We start from the raw sequence: 16,993 nt of genomic DNA, 5'->3' as shown, positions 1-16,993 counted from the left end.
TATTGGAACAGATATTGTGATGGCCAGTTCAGATTTGTCACTAGCGGAAGATTATCCACAATTTGACACCAGTTTCAGTTTATTGAACCAATTTTAACTATTTTTTTGGAGAATTTTTGAAAACTTTGATTTCATCTTTCTTGTTTATTGGAACAGATATAGTGACGGCGATTTCAGATTTGTAACTAGCGGAAGATTATCAACAATTTGACACCAATTTTCGGTCGATTGAATCAATTTTAACCATTTTTGGGAAACATTTTGAAAATTATAGACTCACTTTTTATGTTTATTTGAATAGATATCCTAATGGCGATTTTGGATTCGTAATTCGTGGAAGATTATCCACGGTTTGAGACCAATTTTCAGTCGATTTAACTCATTTTAAACATTTTTTGGAAACATTTTGAAAATTATGAACTCACTTTTCATGTTTATTTGAATAGATATCGTAATAGCGGCTTTAGATTTGTAATTGGCAGAAGATTATTTATAAGTCGACACCAATTCTCAGTCGACTGAAGCCAAACTAACCATTTTTTTGGAAATATTTTGAAAATTTTGAACAAATTTTTGACGTTTATTTAAATAGATGCCGTGATGGTGATTTCGGCTTGGCAATTGGTGGAAAATTATCGACTAATTTGACACCAAATCTCACTGGATTGAGCCCATTTTAATTATTTTTTGGAAAAATTTTAAAAATTGTTTACTAATTTTTCAGTTTTCTTTGAATAAATATCGTAATGGAGAATTCAGATTTGTCAAAAGCATAAGATTGTCTACAATTTGACTCCAATTCTCTGTCGATTGAACCCATTTTAATCCTTTTTTTGGAAACATTTTGAAAATTGGAAGCTCATTTTTCCTATTTATTAGAATTGATGACATTATTGTGATGGCGATTTCTGATTTGGTAATTGGTGAAAGATTATCTATAATTTAACGCCAATTTTCAACCTATTGAACTCATTTTTTTTTTTTGGAAAAATTTTTAATATTTTAAACTCATTTTTCACTTTTCTTGTCTACAATTTGACTTCAATTCCCAGTCGATTGAACCCATTTTAATTTTTTTTTTGGAAAAATTTTGAAAATTGTAGGCTCGTTTTTCCTATTTATTATTTATTTATGTCGTGATGGCGATTTCTGATTTGGTAATTGGTGAAAGATTATCTATAATTTAATGCCAATTTTCAACCTATTGAACTCATTTTATTTTTTTTTTTGGAAAAATTTTGAATATTTTAAACTCATTTTTCACTTTTCTTTGAATAGATATCGTAATGGAGATTTCGGATTTGTCATAAGCGGAACACTGTCTACAATTTGACTCCAATTCCCAGTCGATTGAACTCACTTTAATCATTTTTTTGGAAAAATTTTGAAAATTGTAAGCTCATTTTTCCTATTTATTAGAATATATGTCGTGATGGCGATTTCGGATTTGGTAATTGGTGAAAGATTATCCATAATTTAACGCCAATTTTCAATCGATTGAACTCATTTTAACAATTTTTTTGGAAAAATTTTGAAAATTATAAACTTATTTTTCACGTTAATTTGAACAGATGTCGTAATGACGATTTCGGATTCGTAGCCAGCGGAAGATTATCTCCAATTAACACCAATTCTCAGTTGATTAAACACATTTTAATATTTTTTTGGAAAAAAAATTTAAAATTATAGACACTTTTCATGTTTATTTGAATAAATCCCATAACGGCGATTTTGAATTCGTAATTAGCGGAAGCTTATCCACAATTTAAGACCAATTTTCAGTCGGTTGAACACATTTTAATTATTTTTTAGAAAAAATTTTGGAAAGTATAAATAATTAAACAATTAAATAATAATTAAATAATTAAATATATTTGTTATATTTTTTAATTTTGTGTTAACTCCACGTAGCTGTTATTATATTGAATAATCATCAATTCATAAGTCACCACTGCACTTATAACCTAAAAACACACACATCAAACAAAGCAAAAATCCACAACCTAGGTTTTACACTCAACAAGAGTTTCTTATTAAGCTTGAACATCTTATACCCCGTCAAAGCCACCTCATCGAAACTCAACTGAAGAAGCAACCTCGAAACCTGTAACACTCAGTTAAAAATTTCAACCAATTAAACAACGCTACTTCAGAATTATATTCTTCCGGTTCCACGGAGTTCAAAATTATGACCGGCTCTTGACTCTCTTCGTTGATCCAAGACGAAGTGAAAGTCAGACAGGTCATCCTCAGAACGAAACCAGTTGCCATAAGGTAGTTGTAAGTTTTGACAAGTGGGTTAGTTTCGGTGTCCCTGAAAATTTGCTTTAGCTTCAGCCAAACTAAAACGAAATCTACCTCAAAAATATTGTCAAGAAGTGTAACAAAAAGAAGAAGTTTCGGGCGTACGAAACGATAATCATTGCAGACATGTGGTCGTCTAGAGTGAACAATAAAGTGCTTAGTTTGCAGTAATCTTTTCTAATGTTTCTCCAGAAGGACAAGCTTGCGTTTGCCTGAAAAAAGAATCAAGAAGAGGATCAACGTAGGGTTTGTGTTACCTCTTTGAACAGAACGGTTTTATTTTCTTTTAGAGTTTTGGTTATTTGTTGGAAACGATGTGCCAGAACGATACTAACTGAGATGAGGAAAACGTCAGTGTATCCAGGCAATACGGAGACTTGGATTTCTAATATCGTTAGAACTATGCTTGTGACCGGAGTGTAGGGGATCACCCAGTATATACTTGGATAGCTGTATTCCAAAAAGTTGTCAAATGACACTGTTCTATTCATATTTTCGCAAAACTGTGTATAGTTGGCTACTCTTCTGGTGACATAGACCACTCGAAAAATATTGCTTAGTTAGGTATTTAATTTTTGAAATTGTCAATATTTACCAATGTTCAGAAGGAGAAAAAGAGTTGCCATTATTGTTATTAGAGATTTTAAATGTTTAGGGTGCCCATACACTTTATTCATAGCTTTGTCTATTTGCCACCACTCTTTCATAATTTTGGGCCACTTTGTAGCAAAGTGGAATTGTAAAAAAGCAGAATAGGCGTAGAAGACGCTAAGAGCTAGACTTTCTATTTTTTGATAAGACACTGGTGTACGAATTTGCTTGATAATCCATGTAATGGTTATTATGTGAAATACCATGGTACAACTTAGAACGACTAAATTGAAAAGTACTTTCCATGATTTCCAAACGAAGCGGGTGTAGAAAACCGGAAAATAACCCAAATATTGGCCAACGCTCAACACAAATTTTAGCGAAACTCTCACTGTCTGAGTAGTCGAGAAGTCGATCATCGTCATTACCAACAAACAACGACTGGAAAATTTTTCAGACCAAATAACAACCCCGTAAATAATTTTTTCCATAATGGAAGGTCACTGTTGTCTTGCATAATTTATTATTTGTCCGTGTATTACTGATAAATTATAGGACAAAAATTACTTTGTTTAGAGTTGGCAACGTACAACTAAACTCAGTGCTAACGACTTTTATTCATACATTTAACACGTGTTAACCACAAACTCTGAATATAAATAGATTAATTATTAATTATAGTGATTAGAAATCAACAAAGCCTGTCTATACTGTTAGAGAGCTATAAAAATACGTATCACAATATATTTTAAAAATTACGGGCATGTCAGGACGGTTTTCTTCTGCATGCAGGGCTCGCAGTCCACGTTGAATTTTTCCGACTTGAAGACGCAGTCGCAGGTGTCGTTCCTTATGGTGACCTCTGTTGAGTGCGGACGTCTTCCGCAGCACACCGTGGCGCAGTTTTCTGTGCTGTTGCACTGCCGGCCGGCGGTGTTGAGGCAGAAGTTCGGGCTACTGTCCAAGAAGAGGAGGTTCTGGGCGTTCTTGTCGCCTTTGAAGCTTCGGATAGTGTTGCCGGGCTTCACCAGGATGGCGTTGTGGTAGAGGATTTTGAGGCGAGCGGCGATTTTCTTGAAGTCGAGCTTTTTCTGGCACACTCGGACGGTGCACGAACCTGAAAGCACAAATTTTGGATTTTTTGTTTTTGTAGATATTTTTTAGTGAGTGGAGTTTCAAAGTCTAATCAGATATTTTTTTTTACTATCTTTTAAAATATTTAGTTTTTTTTTTAATACTGGAGTTTTGTTAAGGACAAGTATAAATAATACTCTTTACCAATTACTGATTAAAGCAAATAAATAAATAAATTATAGCGACTTTTTTTAAACAATCGATTAAGAATGCATGTTTTGTTCTGTAACTTTTTCAGTATCTGAAATAACTTTGGAATTCTACATCAATCGATTTTTTATTTGACGGTAAAACTGCTCTACATTGTTAGGGAAATCACAGAAATTATGTTTTGGTCTACTTTAGGATTTCCTTCATTATTTTTCTTCTTTTCTCTTCAGATTCGGTTATATGTATTCTTCTGGATATTGTTTCTTGCTTTCGTATGTTCTTTTCTTGATAGCAGCTATATTCTACAGTGTCAAAGCTTTTTAGAGTGAATTTCTTTTCGAATGGAACCTTCTATGGAGTTCCAGATGGAGTTCTTGTAGACAATATCTCTTCATATCTGGAATATGTTCCGGAAATTCATGAAAATCTCCCGTTGTCAACCTTTTCTTATTAACTTTATTGATCTTTAATATTGTATACTGGTGTCAAAATTCATCTAAATCTTCATATATTATGTTCAAAAGATTTCTCGATCTTCTATTTGACGCAGAACTGCTCTACATTGTCAGGGAAATCACAGAAATGTTCCTTGGTGTCAAATATTTTAGAATTTCTTAGATTAATTTTCTTTTTATTACTTCTGGATATTCACTCTTGTTTTCGAATGTTCTAGAATATCCTATGTATTATAATTAATTATTTTATATTAATATTAAGGCATTTTTTTACGAATGGAACCTTCTATCCAGTTCCAGATGGCGCTCTTGTCTTCATGATCCTTTTTTACCCTCTGTTTTGAATTATAATAGTCTACTGATGTTAAAATTGATCTAACTCTTCATATGTTCAACAGACTTCAAAATTTTCTTCTATTGAGTGTTTTAGCAGTTCTTAGAGAATTTTTTCTCGATCTTTAATTTGACCGTAGAACTGCTCTACATTATTACAAAAAACACAGAAATATTCCTTGTAGTCAAATATGTTAGAATCCTTTAGTTTATTTTTTTAAAGACAAATTTTTTTACGAATGGAACCTTCAATGGAGTTCCAGATGGAGTTCTTGTCATCTTCATATCGGGAATATGTTCTGGAAATTCATGTCAATTTTCTATTGTCAACCTATTATTGTGTATATTGGTGTCAAAATTGATCTAAATCTTTATGTATTGTGTTCAAAAGATTTCTCGATCTTCTATTTGACGTAGAACTGCTCTACACTATTAGGGAAATGACAGAAATGTTCTTTTGGATTTAGATATCCTAGAATTTCTTAGATTTATTTTTGTTTATCGTTTTCGAAAGATCTAGAATATTGTCGCATTCTTCTTGTCTTAATAGCAGATCTATTCCACACTGTCAAAGTTTTTAGGAAACAAATTCTTTATGAATGGAACCTTCTATGGAGTACCAGATAGTTTTCTTGGAGACAGTCACCTTCACCTCTGGAATATATTTTGGAAATTGTCAACCTTCTCTTATCCGCTTTCTTGTAGAGTGTATAGCGATGTCAAAATTGATCTAATTCTTCATATCTTCACAGAGATTTTTAGAATGTTCTTCTGAGGAGTGTTTTAGCAATTCCTAGAGAATCCTTTCTTGATCTCTCATTTGATGGTAGACTTGCTCTACATTGTTAGAGAAATCACAGAAATGTTCCTTAGAGTCAAATATTTTAGAATTTCATAGATTATTATTTTTATTTTTATCTCTTCTGGATATTCTCTTCTGTTTTAGAATGTTCTAGAATATTCTCGGAGTCTTCTTTTCTTAAAAACAGATTTATTCCATACTGTCAAATTTCTTAAGGCAAATTTCTTTACGAATGGAACCTTCAATGGAGTTCCAGATGGAGTTCTTGTCATCTTCATATCGAGAATATGTTCTGGAAATTTATGTCAATTTTCTATTGTCAACCTTTTCTTATTGTGTATATTGGTGTCAAAGTTTATCTAAATCTTCATGTATTGTGTTCAAAAGATTTCTCGATCTCCTATTTGACTTAGAACTGGTCTCCATTGTTACGGAAATGACAGAAAAGTCCTTTTGGACTCAAATATTCTAGAATTTTTTAGATTATTTTTCTTTTTTATCTCTTCCTATTTGATTATATTCTTTTGGATATTGTTTCTTGTTATCGAATGATCTAGAACATTGCTGCATTCTTTCTAAGAGAAAAATTCTTTACGAATGGAACCTTCTATGGAGATCCAGATAGCGTTCCTGTAGACAATCACCTTCACATCTGGACTATGTTCTGGAAATTGTCAACCCTTTCTTATCCTATATTTTGTATAGTGTATACTGATGTCAAAATTGATATAATTCTTCATATCTTCAGAAAGTGTTTTAGCAAGACTTAGAGAATTCTTTCTCAATCTTCATTTGATGGTAGAACTGCTTTACATTGTTAGAGAAATTACAGAAATTTTCCTTGTAATCAAGTACTTTAGAATGTCTTTGATTATTTTCCTTTTTATCTCTTTTGAATATTCTCTCTTGTTTTCGAATGTTCTAGAATACTCTCGGATTCTTCTTTTCTTGATAGCAGATCTATTCCACAACGTCAAAGTTTCTAAGAGCAAACTTCTATTTAAATTGAACCATCTATGGAGTTTCAAAAGGTTTCTAGAATTTTCTTCTATGATTTGCCGATAGAACAGAAATGTTCTTCTGGTTTCGGACATTCTAGAATTTCTTAGATTATTTACCGGCCTTCTTATTTCTTGAGATTCGATTATATTCTTCTGGATATTGTTTCTTGTTTTCGAATCTTCCAGACTAATATTTCCACATTCTCCTTTTTTAGACAGCAGATCTGTTCCACATTGTCAAAATTTCTAAGAGAAAACTTCTTTGGAAATGAATCTTTTATGGCGTTGCCAAACGCTTTTAGAATACTTTTCTGTAATTTGATGCTAGAACTGTTATATATTATGGACGCGATAAAATTCTATTCTATTGTATTATTATAGAAATCACAGAAATGCCCTAGAGTCTCGCCTGAGATGTTCTAGAATTTCTTAAATTGTCTTCTTATTTCTTCAGATTCAATTATCTTCTTCTGGATATTGTTTCTTGTTTTTGAATGTATTCGAAAATTTCCACATTCTACTTTTCTTGACAGTAGATCTATTCAACAATGTCAAAATTTCTAAGAACAAACCTTCTATGGAGAATCTTTTTCTGTGATTTAATGGTAAATTTGTTTAACCTTGTTGGAGAAATCATCGTTTCTTACATTATTATTTATCTTCTTATCTCTACAAATTTGATCATATTCTTCTGATTCTTGTTTTCGATTGTTTTAGAATACTTCGATATTCGACTTTCCTTGATATAGCAGATCTATTCCACAACGTTAAAACTTCTACAGGAAACTTGTTTGGGAATTAACCTTTTATGAAGTTTCAAAAGGTTTTTTATAATTTTCACTGTGATCTGAAGATAGAACAGAAATATCTTCTGCACTCAGACATTCTAGAATGTGTTACATCATTTACCTCCTCATCTCTTGAGATTCGATTATATTCTTCTGGATATTATTTCTTGTTTTCGAATGTTCTAGAATATTTCCACATTTTCCTTTTCTTAATAGTAGATCTATTCAACAATGTCAAAGTTTCTAACAATAAACTTGGTTGGGGATAAACCTTCTATGGAGTTTCAAAAAGTTTTTAGAATCTTTTTCTGTGATTTGACGGTTGACCTACATTGTTAGAGAAATCACATAAATGTTCTTTTAGGCTCAGAAATTCTAGAATTTCTTAGATTATTATTTGTTATTTTCCCCTCAGATTCGATTATACTCTTCTAGATATTGCTTCTTGTTTTCAAATGTTCTAGAATATTTTCACTTTCTCCCATTTTTTATAGCACATCTATTACACACTGTCAAAGCTTCTAGGAGCAAATTTCTTTGCTGATGGAACCTTCTATGGAGTTCCAAACAAGTTCTTCTTGAATTTTAACAGTGTACTGGTGTCAAAGTTGATCTAAATCTTCATGCATTTAAAAACATTTTTTGAATATTCTTCCGTGGAGTGTTTTAGTTTTAGAAAGTCTTAGAAAGATGCAACTGTTCTATATTATTAGAGAAATCACAGAATTGTTCTTTTGGACTCAAATTTTCTAGAATTTCTTAGATTACTTGTCTTTTTATTTCTTCAGATTCGATTATATTCTTCTCCATATTGCTTTTTGTTTTCGATTGATCCAGAATATTTCCGCATTCTCTCTTTTTTGGTATCAGATTTGTTTCCACACTATCAAAGTTTCTAAAAGTAAATTTCTTTGCGAATAGAACCTTCTATGGACTTACAAATTAAGTTCTAGTAGTTTGTTCTTTTCTCATCTGGAATATGTTCTCGAATTTCATGACAATTTCCCGTTGTCGACCCTTCCTTCATCTCTTTTTTAAATTTTAATAGTGTCAGAATTGATCTAACTCTCTAAGTTTTTTTCAAGAAGATTTTTAGAATCTTCTAGAATAGTTTTTTTCTAGTCAACTGGGATTCTTGGTGAACCAAAAATCAAAATCCCAGGTCACAACAACAGCTCATTTTTTCAATCTTACTAATAGATGCAGTATCGTTTGGTTAAAGATGCGAAAAACAATGAAGAAACAGAACAACAAGACAATGACAATGAAGTACAACCATGAAAAATTACCTGACACGCCATGACACTTGCAGTCGAGTTCTTCGTTCTCCGTTGCCACATTTATTCCAATTTCTGTGTTGTACCTGACGATAGCGTTAAGTCCGTCGCCTTTCTTCTTCATCTGTAGAAACTTCTTGGTGAACTTTTTGGCGAACTTGGAGTTGTCACTGCATCCACCCCATTGCCAGTTAGCACCTTCTGGAAGTTTTCCCGGATCGCCACACTTGCAACCCGGCAAGTGACCTTCCGAACACGCTCTGGCCACCGAGTACGCAACTGCTGAAGAAGCCAAAGAGTACATGAACGCGGTTTCCCTGTACAACTTTTTGAAAAAGAAGTCGCGTTTGGAGCAGTTCCACTGGTCGTACCTAAAACGGGAGATCAAAATCTCGAACCAACCAAAAAGCAAAATTTTTGAACTTACTTGAACAGGCTCTGGCACTGCTCAATCGACTGGGTCTTCGCATGAAGGAGTATTTTCGCCAGCCCTCTACGTTTCCAGCACTGCTTGCTCTGGTGTTTGAGCCGTCTTAGCCACTGACATGATTCTTTTTGTGAAGGTGGTACGTTGGTGGTACTGGAGAAAACCAAAGCCGCGAAAGACTTTTTCCGGGATTTGGGAGTAGTCGCTCTGGAAGGAGTTGAATTTACGTTTTATTCCAAGATGTACTAATTTCTTGAACCAACATCCGCACGACCGAATAACGAAACCGGAAACGTCTCCTTGGGTGTGATGTTTGCTCGAAGGTCGATTTTTACGGGATTCTTTCGAGATTGGTTCGATTTACAGAGGAAAGGTTGACATTAAGGTGCTTTAGTAGGGTTGGACCGGTAAACATTGAAGTGTCAATATGTCAGTGTTAGTCGCAATTAAAATAATCGGGGTGTTTGGACGTACCTTTCTGGTTCTTCGTTGGTACTAAAGACGTTGGTTAAGAGCAGGACGAGAATGAAATAGAACATATTTAAATACTTTAACTTTCATCGCCACTAATTAACGTCCACCTTATGAACAATTGGAGGTAAAACTGACACGTTGGTTCGTTTTCTTGATTCAATATTTGACTTTTGTCACTCCTAAGTATGTAAGTTATTTTAGAGGATTTAAATCTACTAAGTATAGATTTTGCACCTTATGCAATTTTTAAGGAAACGGTGATTAATTCAGGATGTGTACATAGAAAGGACACTAAAATGTACAATTATGGTTGAGATTGCTTCAGACTTCGGCTTAAAAAGGTGGTACCAGAAAAATCAACACCGTCTGGTGTGTGTTGTCTAGACGTTTTTTATATTCGGACTATTATTGACTTTCACATTACAAGACCGACGTCAAAGATAATGATTTAGAGTGTGTTATCATAGTTATCAAGTACTACTTTTACATGAATGCGTCAAATTCGGTACTACCTGTTGCGCGTTTTTTCTTGTTTGTTCTAAATCTGCGACAGCCTTTGAGTGTTTCCGCGGCAATGTTGATCCATTTTTTTCCGGTACTCGGGTGGTACCTCTCACCTACCCGTGAAAACGGGCGCAAATCTTTCGGTACGAAATTCGCTGCCCCTCGATGAATTCGTTCACTTCACAGCTTCATACTACCTGTCAGTACCCTCCTTGTTGACCCAAGAAATCAAACAAGCGCTGTCAAAAACAACAGAGAAACAAAAGCATGGCCAACTAGACCATTGTCAATAGCCTATGCAAATATGTGCTTTACGGATAGTTGTGTTTTATTCTATTTACTAAATGTCACTTTAACCTGTAAAGTAAGCAAACATTTTCGAGTGACAGCATCAAACTGCTTCGTTTTTAAAAGCGCAAACTTCCTACATTACTTTCGTGACAAATCGTCGCAGCTTAAAGTGACGATGTTTAACAAATATAATGCTGAGTTATCTGCTTAGAGCTGGCTTTAGAGTGCATCAAACACTTCCCCGAAACCGATTTGAGACAACCCAGCCATGAAGAAATACAATCAAGTCATTTTCTTCGTGAAAAAGTGTCATCGCGGGATGACGTAAGCGGCTTAGGCGCGTGGGGTGGTCCTTTGGCACAATAGAAGCTTATCTATGCTCATTTAAGAATGCCTTTGTGACGATATCAGCGTTTAATTAGTGAGCGCAGTTGCTTAATTAGGGGCTGATTAGATAAAGGGATCGGTTCGAAGGGAGACAAATTGGACTGTGAATGGAACAGAGCAGAAATGACGAAGTATAGCAGAACTTCTGTGATTCAACTTCGCAGAAAAAATTATGTAACGAGGTAATTTTTAATTAACGAGTGTAAGTTTCCGTCTGGCTGTCTGTCTGCCGTCTGCACCCATTTTAATTATTACACAGATAATCTCCGAAACTACTAGGTTGATTGTGATCAAATTTTATATATGTACATATTATGAATATCATGTTGATCTGTTTAAGTTTTTATCAGAGATATTCAGATTTTTGCAAAAAAATCAAAACTGTATGACGACATTTTGTAATTTAACTTCGAAACTATAAAACTAAAGAATTGATTTCATAATTCTGATTTTTTAATATGATTTAATTGAAAATCTAAAATACCAATAAAAATTGCCAAACCAGTTTAATATTTTCAAAAGTTTGGTGCAGAGATTCTTTAACCATTTTTTTTTTCAAATTCTTCAAAGTCTTCTTAACAATGTATCATCGAACATATATATAATTTTTTCGTCACCCTGTATATTTAAAGCAAAAAACCAACGGGAAATATAATTTCGAGAAATCGAAAAACTGAAAAATCGAAATATCGACAAATTGAAAAATGAAAAAATTTTGAAAATCGAAAAACTGAAAAAACCAAAACTAACGACAGTCAAAAAATCAAAAAATGGAGGAGCAATCGAAAAATTGGAAAATTAAAATATTGAAAAATTTTAAAAAATCGAGAAATTGATAAAATTCACAAAATTGAAGTATTGAAAAATTGAGAAATGGAAGATTTGAAAATTCGAGAAACTTAAAAATCGAAAAGTCTAAACATTTTAAAAATTGAAAAATTGAGATGTCAAGAAATTGAATCAAAAATCGAGAAATCGAAAAATTCTAAATTTAAACGATCGAAAAATTGAAAAATCGGATAAATGGAGAATTCGGTAAAATTAGGACATCGAAAAATTGAAATACGACAGTCAAAAAATCAAAAATGGAGGAGCAATCGAAAAATTGGAAAATTAAAATATTCAAAAATTTAAAAAATCTAGAAATTGATAAAATTCACAAAATTGAAGTATTGGGAAACTGAGAAATCGAAAACTTGAACAATCGAGTGATCTAAAAGTCGGATAATTTTAAAATCGAAAAGTCGAAAAATCGAAAAACCGAGAAATCGAAAAATCCAAAATTTAAAAAATCGGTAAATTGAAAAATCAGACAAATGAACTATTCGGTAAAATTAGGAAAACGAAAAATTGAAAAATGGGAATATTGAAAAATTGGAAGTCGAAATATCATTAATTGATAAGTCGAGAAGTCGAAAAATCGAATAGGTAACCAAGAGATTGAAACAGAACAAAATCGAAGAAATGAAAATTAAAGAACTGAAAAATTGAAAAATTTAAGATTAAAAAATCGATAAACCGAAAAGTTGAAAAATCGATAAAATGAGCAACCGAAAAATTGAAAACAACAAAATATGAAAACATTTAAGAATCGCAAAAAATGAAACACGGAAAAATCTTAAACCGAGATATCAAGAAATCGAATCGAAATATCGTAAAATCAAAAAATTGAAAAATCGAGAAATCGAAATATCTAAAAACTGAAAAATTAAAATCTGAAAAAAATTAAAAAATCGAGAAATGGAAGCATCAATAAAACGAAAAACTGAACAATCTTAAAATTGAAAAGCGGAAAAGTCGAAAAAACAAGAAATCGAGAAATCCAAAATTTAAAAAATCGAAAAATTGAAAAATCGGATAAATGGAGAATTCGGAAAAATTAAGACATCGAAAAATTGGAATACGAAAAGCCAAAAAATCGAAAAATTAAGGAATAATCGAAAAATCGGAAAATTAAAAAAAACAGAAATTGATAAATTTTACAAAATTGAAGTATTGAAAAACTGAGAAATCAAAAACTTGAACAATTGAGAAATCCAAAAACCGAAAAGTCAAAAAATTTTAAAACGGAAAAGTCGAAAAACTGAGAAATCGAGACATTCAAAATTTTAAAAATCGAAACATTAGGAAATCGAAAAATTCAAAACATGGGAACATCGAATAAACGGAAATCGAAAAACCCATAAATCAAAAATCGGAAGATCGATAAATTAATAAGTCGAGAAGTCGAAAAATTGAAAAATCGAAAACTGAGAAATCGAAATAGTTCAAAATTGAAAAATGCAAATTAAAAAATTGAAAAATTGAAAAATTTAAGATAAAAAAAATCAGTAAATCGAAAAGTTGAAGAATCCAGAAATTGAGCTGAAAAATTGAAAAATCGAAAAACTGGAAAATAGAAGAATTTAAAAGCCGAAAAATTGGAAAAACGAAATATCAAAAATTTTAAGAATCGGAAAATTGATACACCGAAAAATCTTAAACCGAGATGTTAAGAAATCGAATCGAAAAATAGTAAAATCGAAAAATTGAAAAATTTTAAAATTGAAAAGTCGAAAAGTCGAAAAACCGAGAAATCCAGAAGTCCAAAATTTAAAAAATCGAAAAATTAGAAAATCGGATAAATGGAAAATTCGGAAAAATTAGGACATCGAAAAATTGGAATACGAAAAGTGAAAAAATCGACAAATTGAGGGGCAGTCGAAAAATCGAAAAATTAAAACACTGAAAAATTTTAAAAATCCAGAAATTCGTAAAATTCACAAATTGAAGTATCGAAAAACTGAAAAATTGAAAATTTGAAAAATGGAGAAATGTAAAAATCGAAAAATCGGAAAATTTTTAATTCGAAAAGTCGACAAACCGAAAAATCTCGACAACCAAAATTTAAAAAATCGAAAAATTGAAAAATCAGATAAATGAAGTACATATTCGGAAAAATTAGAAAATCGAAAAATTGAAAAATGGGAATATCGAAAAATCGAAATTCGAAAAACCCATAAATCGAAAGACCGATAAATTGATAAGTGGAGAAGTCGAAAAATCGAATAATTGAGAGATCGAAATAGACCAAAATCTAAAAAATTAAAATTAAAAACTAAAAAATTTAAAAATTTAAGATTAAAAAAAATCGATAAATCGAAAAGTTGAAAAATCGAGAAAATGAACCGAAAAATTGAAAAATCGAAAAACTGAAAAATTGAAAAATTGAAAAATCGAGGAATCAAAAAATCTAAAAATTGAAAAATTAAAATATGAAAAAATTGAAAAATCGAGAAATGGAAGTATCAATAAAAATAAAATTGAAACATTTTAAAATTGAAAAGCGGAAAAGTCGGAAAACCAAGAAATCGAGAAATCCAAAATTTGAAAAATCGAAAAATTGAACAATCGGATCAAAGAATTCGGAAAAATTCAGGAAAAATTGAAATACGAAAAGTCAAAAAATCGAAAAATTAAGGAGTAATAAAAAAATCGAAAAATTAAACGATTGGAAAATTTAAAAAACCAGAAATTGATAAAATTTACAAAATTGAAGTATTGATAAAACAGAGAAATAAAAAACTGTAACAATCGAGAAATCCAAAAACCGAAAAGTCAAAAAATTTTAAAACCGAAAAGTCAAAAAACCGAGAAATCGAATGAAGAATTTAAAAAATCGAAAAACTGAAAAATCCGATAAATGAAGAATTCGGAAAAATTAGGAAATCGAAAAATTAAAAAACGGGAACATCGAATAAATGGAAGCCCATAAATCGAAAATCGAAATATGAATAAATTGGTAAGTCGAGAAGTCGAAAAATCGAAAAATTGAGAGAACGAAATAGTCCAAAATTGAAAAATGCAAAGTAAAAAATTGAAAAATTTAAAAATTTAAGATAAAAAAATTAGTAAATCGAAAAATTGAAAAATCGAGAAATTGAGCGATCAAAACATTGAAAAATCGAAAAACTCAAAAACGGGAACATCGAATAAATGCAAATCGAGAAACCCATAAATCGAAATTCGAAATATGAATAAATTGGTAAGCCGAGAAGTCGAAAAATCGAAAAATCGAAAAATTGAGAGATCGAAATAGCCCAAAATTGAAAAATTCAAATTAAAAAATTGAAAAATTTAAGATGAAAAAAATTAGTAAATCGAAAAATTGAAAAACCGAGAAATTCACCAATCAAAAAATTGAAAAATCCAAAAACTGGACAATAGAAGAATTTAAAACCGAAAAATTGGAAGAACCGAATTTTAAAAAGTTTAAGAATCGGAAAATTGAAAAATTTTAAAATTAGAAAAATTGAAAAATCGGTTAAATGGAAAATTCGGAAAAATTAGGACATCGAATCATTGGAATACGAAAAGTCAAAAAATCGAAAAATTGAGGGGCAGTCGCAAAATCAAAAAATTAAAACATTGAAAAATTTTAAAAATCCAGAAATTCGTAAAATTCACATAATCGAAGTATTCAAAAACTGAAAAATTGAAAACTTGAAAAATCGAGAAATCTAAAAACATAAAAGTCGAAAAATTTTAAAGTCGAAAAGTCGAAAAACCGAGAAATCAAGAGATCTGAAATTTTAAAAATCGAAAAACTGAAAAGCGGAAACATCGAAAAATTGGAAATCGAAAAAATAAATTATTCAGTTGAAGAAAAGTCGAGGAATCGAAACATCGAAAAAGCTAGCTAATAAAAATATTGAAAAACCACAAAATTAAAATACCCAAAAGTTAAAAAATCGAAGAAAAATTCAAGAATCGAAGAATCGAAGAACAGAAAAACCGAATACCAAAAGAACGCTCAATCAAGAAATTTCGAAATCGAAAATTTAGGACCCGCAAAAATTGAAACATTGAAAAATCTAAAAATTCAAAAATCCAAAAATTGAATCGGAAAACTGAAATATTTCTAAAACTGAGTACTGTATAAATTCTTTAGACCGTTTTTTTAACAGACTACTTGACTATTTTTTTTGAGGCATGTGATATTTTAATAAAAAATTAAAAACGAACCTTTCCAAGGAGGACTCGTTTGCAAATTATGTTGGACTTTGCACGTCTTTACTTATAATAAATCTCTTAACAACAATTCGGATTTGACCCGTTCACTTCACGTCCTGACTACGCCTACGACTACTAGAATGCAAAAACGGCAATAATTTTACAACCTATTGTTACAGCGATGCAGATAATGCGTCTGAATCGAGCTTTAGTACTCGTATGGGAACCTCTCAGGAGTTAAGCACCGTTAAGGCTGATCTTGACGCAAAACCTGCGAGAAATATCGAATTTGAGACACACAACAGAAAATTGCACCTAATCATCACATCATCTCCTCGACTGGCTCCATTGACTCGTCCGTGAATAAAAAATCGCCGTGTACAAATAAAATAACAAACAAAAGTAAAGTTTTAAATGGCTCTCTCGAGCTGAAAGGCATAAGCAGCAAACATTTAACAAAAGCCCAACTAGTCAGGCAATAGCGCGGCTAAGAGGGTATTCGGATATCTGTTACTAAAGGAGGTATAATAGGACGACGGCATAATACACTCAGATAGCCATATCATGCCATCTTAATCCGAAGTTGTGAGCAGGGCTTTAGAAAACCCGAAGCGACAGAACTTTCAATTAGGTGCATTATAATGTATTTGTAACACATGTGGCCAGGGCCGGGCCGGCCTGAATGGGTCGAGGGACGCTCGCGAATCTAACTGCGCACCAGGAAACAAACCATCTGTTTATAATGGAAAAATAAGCACAGTGACGTTCTATATAAACCGCAATAATCCGGAACAGCGAAGCGCGGTCTCCGAGCCGCCTCACAAGAAGACCATCACCGTTAGCCATCATCGCTCACGATTAGAAACAATTGTTAGTATTGTAAATGTTTGTAATTAAAAACGCCAATCATTCCACCGATCGTATCGCTCGACGAGGATCTTGATCTAGATACCCGCCGAGATGCAATATGAGTAATGAGTCCGGATTTGCCCAGGATCGACGCCTACTACTCGTTCCCACAGCAACGGCCGGCGGGGCTCATTTGTTCCAATTAATTACGTTGGCCGGGTACGTCGGCGCTTC

The 16,993-nt window shown here is 32.1% G+C and overlaps 2 protein-coding genes across 2 annotated transcripts; both read right to left on the bottom strand.

The window, feature by feature from the left end:
• Positions 1 to 1,886: 1,886 nt before the first annotated feature.
• Positions 1,887 to 2,795, bottom strand: LOC135133821 (gustatory receptor for sugar taste 64a-like). The gene is made up of 5 exons (XM_064062340.1): positions 2,562 to 2,795; positions 2,359 to 2,516; positions 2,149 to 2,314; positions 2,015 to 2,104; positions 1,887 to 1,964 (listed from the first exon to the last, which is right to left on the bottom strand). The coding sequence occupies exons 1-5, from the start codon at positions 2,793 to 2,795 to the stop codon at positions 1,887 to 1,889; spliced, it is 726 nt and encodes a 241-aa protein (XP_063918410.1).
• A 698-nt stretch (positions 2,796 to 3,493) lies between these two features.
• Positions 3,494 to 9,914, bottom strand: LOC135133441 (protein Wnt-4-like). Its single transcript, XM_064061831.1, has 4 exons — positions 9,737 to 9,914; positions 9,263 to 9,469; positions 8,848 to 9,206; positions 3,494 to 4,012 (listed from the first exon to the last, which is right to left on the bottom strand). The coding sequence occupies exons 1-4, from the start codon at positions 9,799 to 9,801 to the stop codon at positions 3,651 to 3,653; spliced, it is 993 nt and encodes a 330-aa protein (XP_063917901.1). The 5' UTR covers positions 9,802 to 9,914; the 3' UTR covers positions 3,494 to 3,650.
• Positions 9,915 to 16,993: the final 7,079 nt, after the last annotated feature.

Source organism: Zophobas morio, unplaced genomic scaffold (genome assembly GCF_036711695.1).
Source record: "Zophobas morio isolate AGI-343-1 ecotype UQ-CSIRO unplaced genomic scaffold, CSIRO_AGI_Zmor_V1 ptg000022l, whole genome shotgun sequence".
In the NCBI taxonomy this organism is placed as follows: Eukaryota; Metazoa; Arthropoda; class Insecta; order Coleoptera; family Tenebrionidae; genus Zophobas; species Zophobas morio.
This window is presented reverse-complemented; position numbering and strand designations above follow the sequence as displayed.

What these genes read in the sequence shown, in the direction of transcription:
- LOC135133821 (XM_064062340.1), bottom strand. Translation starts at nt 2,795, where the DNA reads ATGAATAGAACAGTGTCATTTGACAACTTTTTGGAATACAGCTATCCA. An exon ending in AAACCGTTCTGTTCAAAGAG is followed by an intron (nt 2,517 to 2,561) that starts GTAACACAAACC and finishes TTCTTTTTTCAG; the next exon opens with GCAAACGCAAGCTTGTCCTT. An exon ending in TTCTTGACAATATTTTTGAG is followed by an intron (nt 2,315 to 2,358) that starts GTAGATTTCGTT and finishes GCAAATTTTCAG; the next exon opens with GGACACCGAAACTAACCCAC.
- LOC135133441 (XM_064061831.1), bottom strand. Translation starts at nt 9,801, where the DNA reads ATGTTCTATTTCATTCTCGTCCTGCTCTTAACCAACGTCTTTAGTACC. An exon ending in CAGTGCCAGAGCCTGTTCAA is followed by an intron (nt 9,207 to 9,262) that starts GTAAGTTCAAAA and finishes CTCCCGTTTTAG; the next exon opens with GTACGACCAGTGGAACTGCT. An exon ending in CAAGTGTCATGGCGTGTCAG is followed by an intron (nt 4,013 to 8,847) that starts GTAATTTTTCAT and finishes TTGTGCTTTCAG; the next exon opens with GTTCGTGCACCGTCCGAGTG.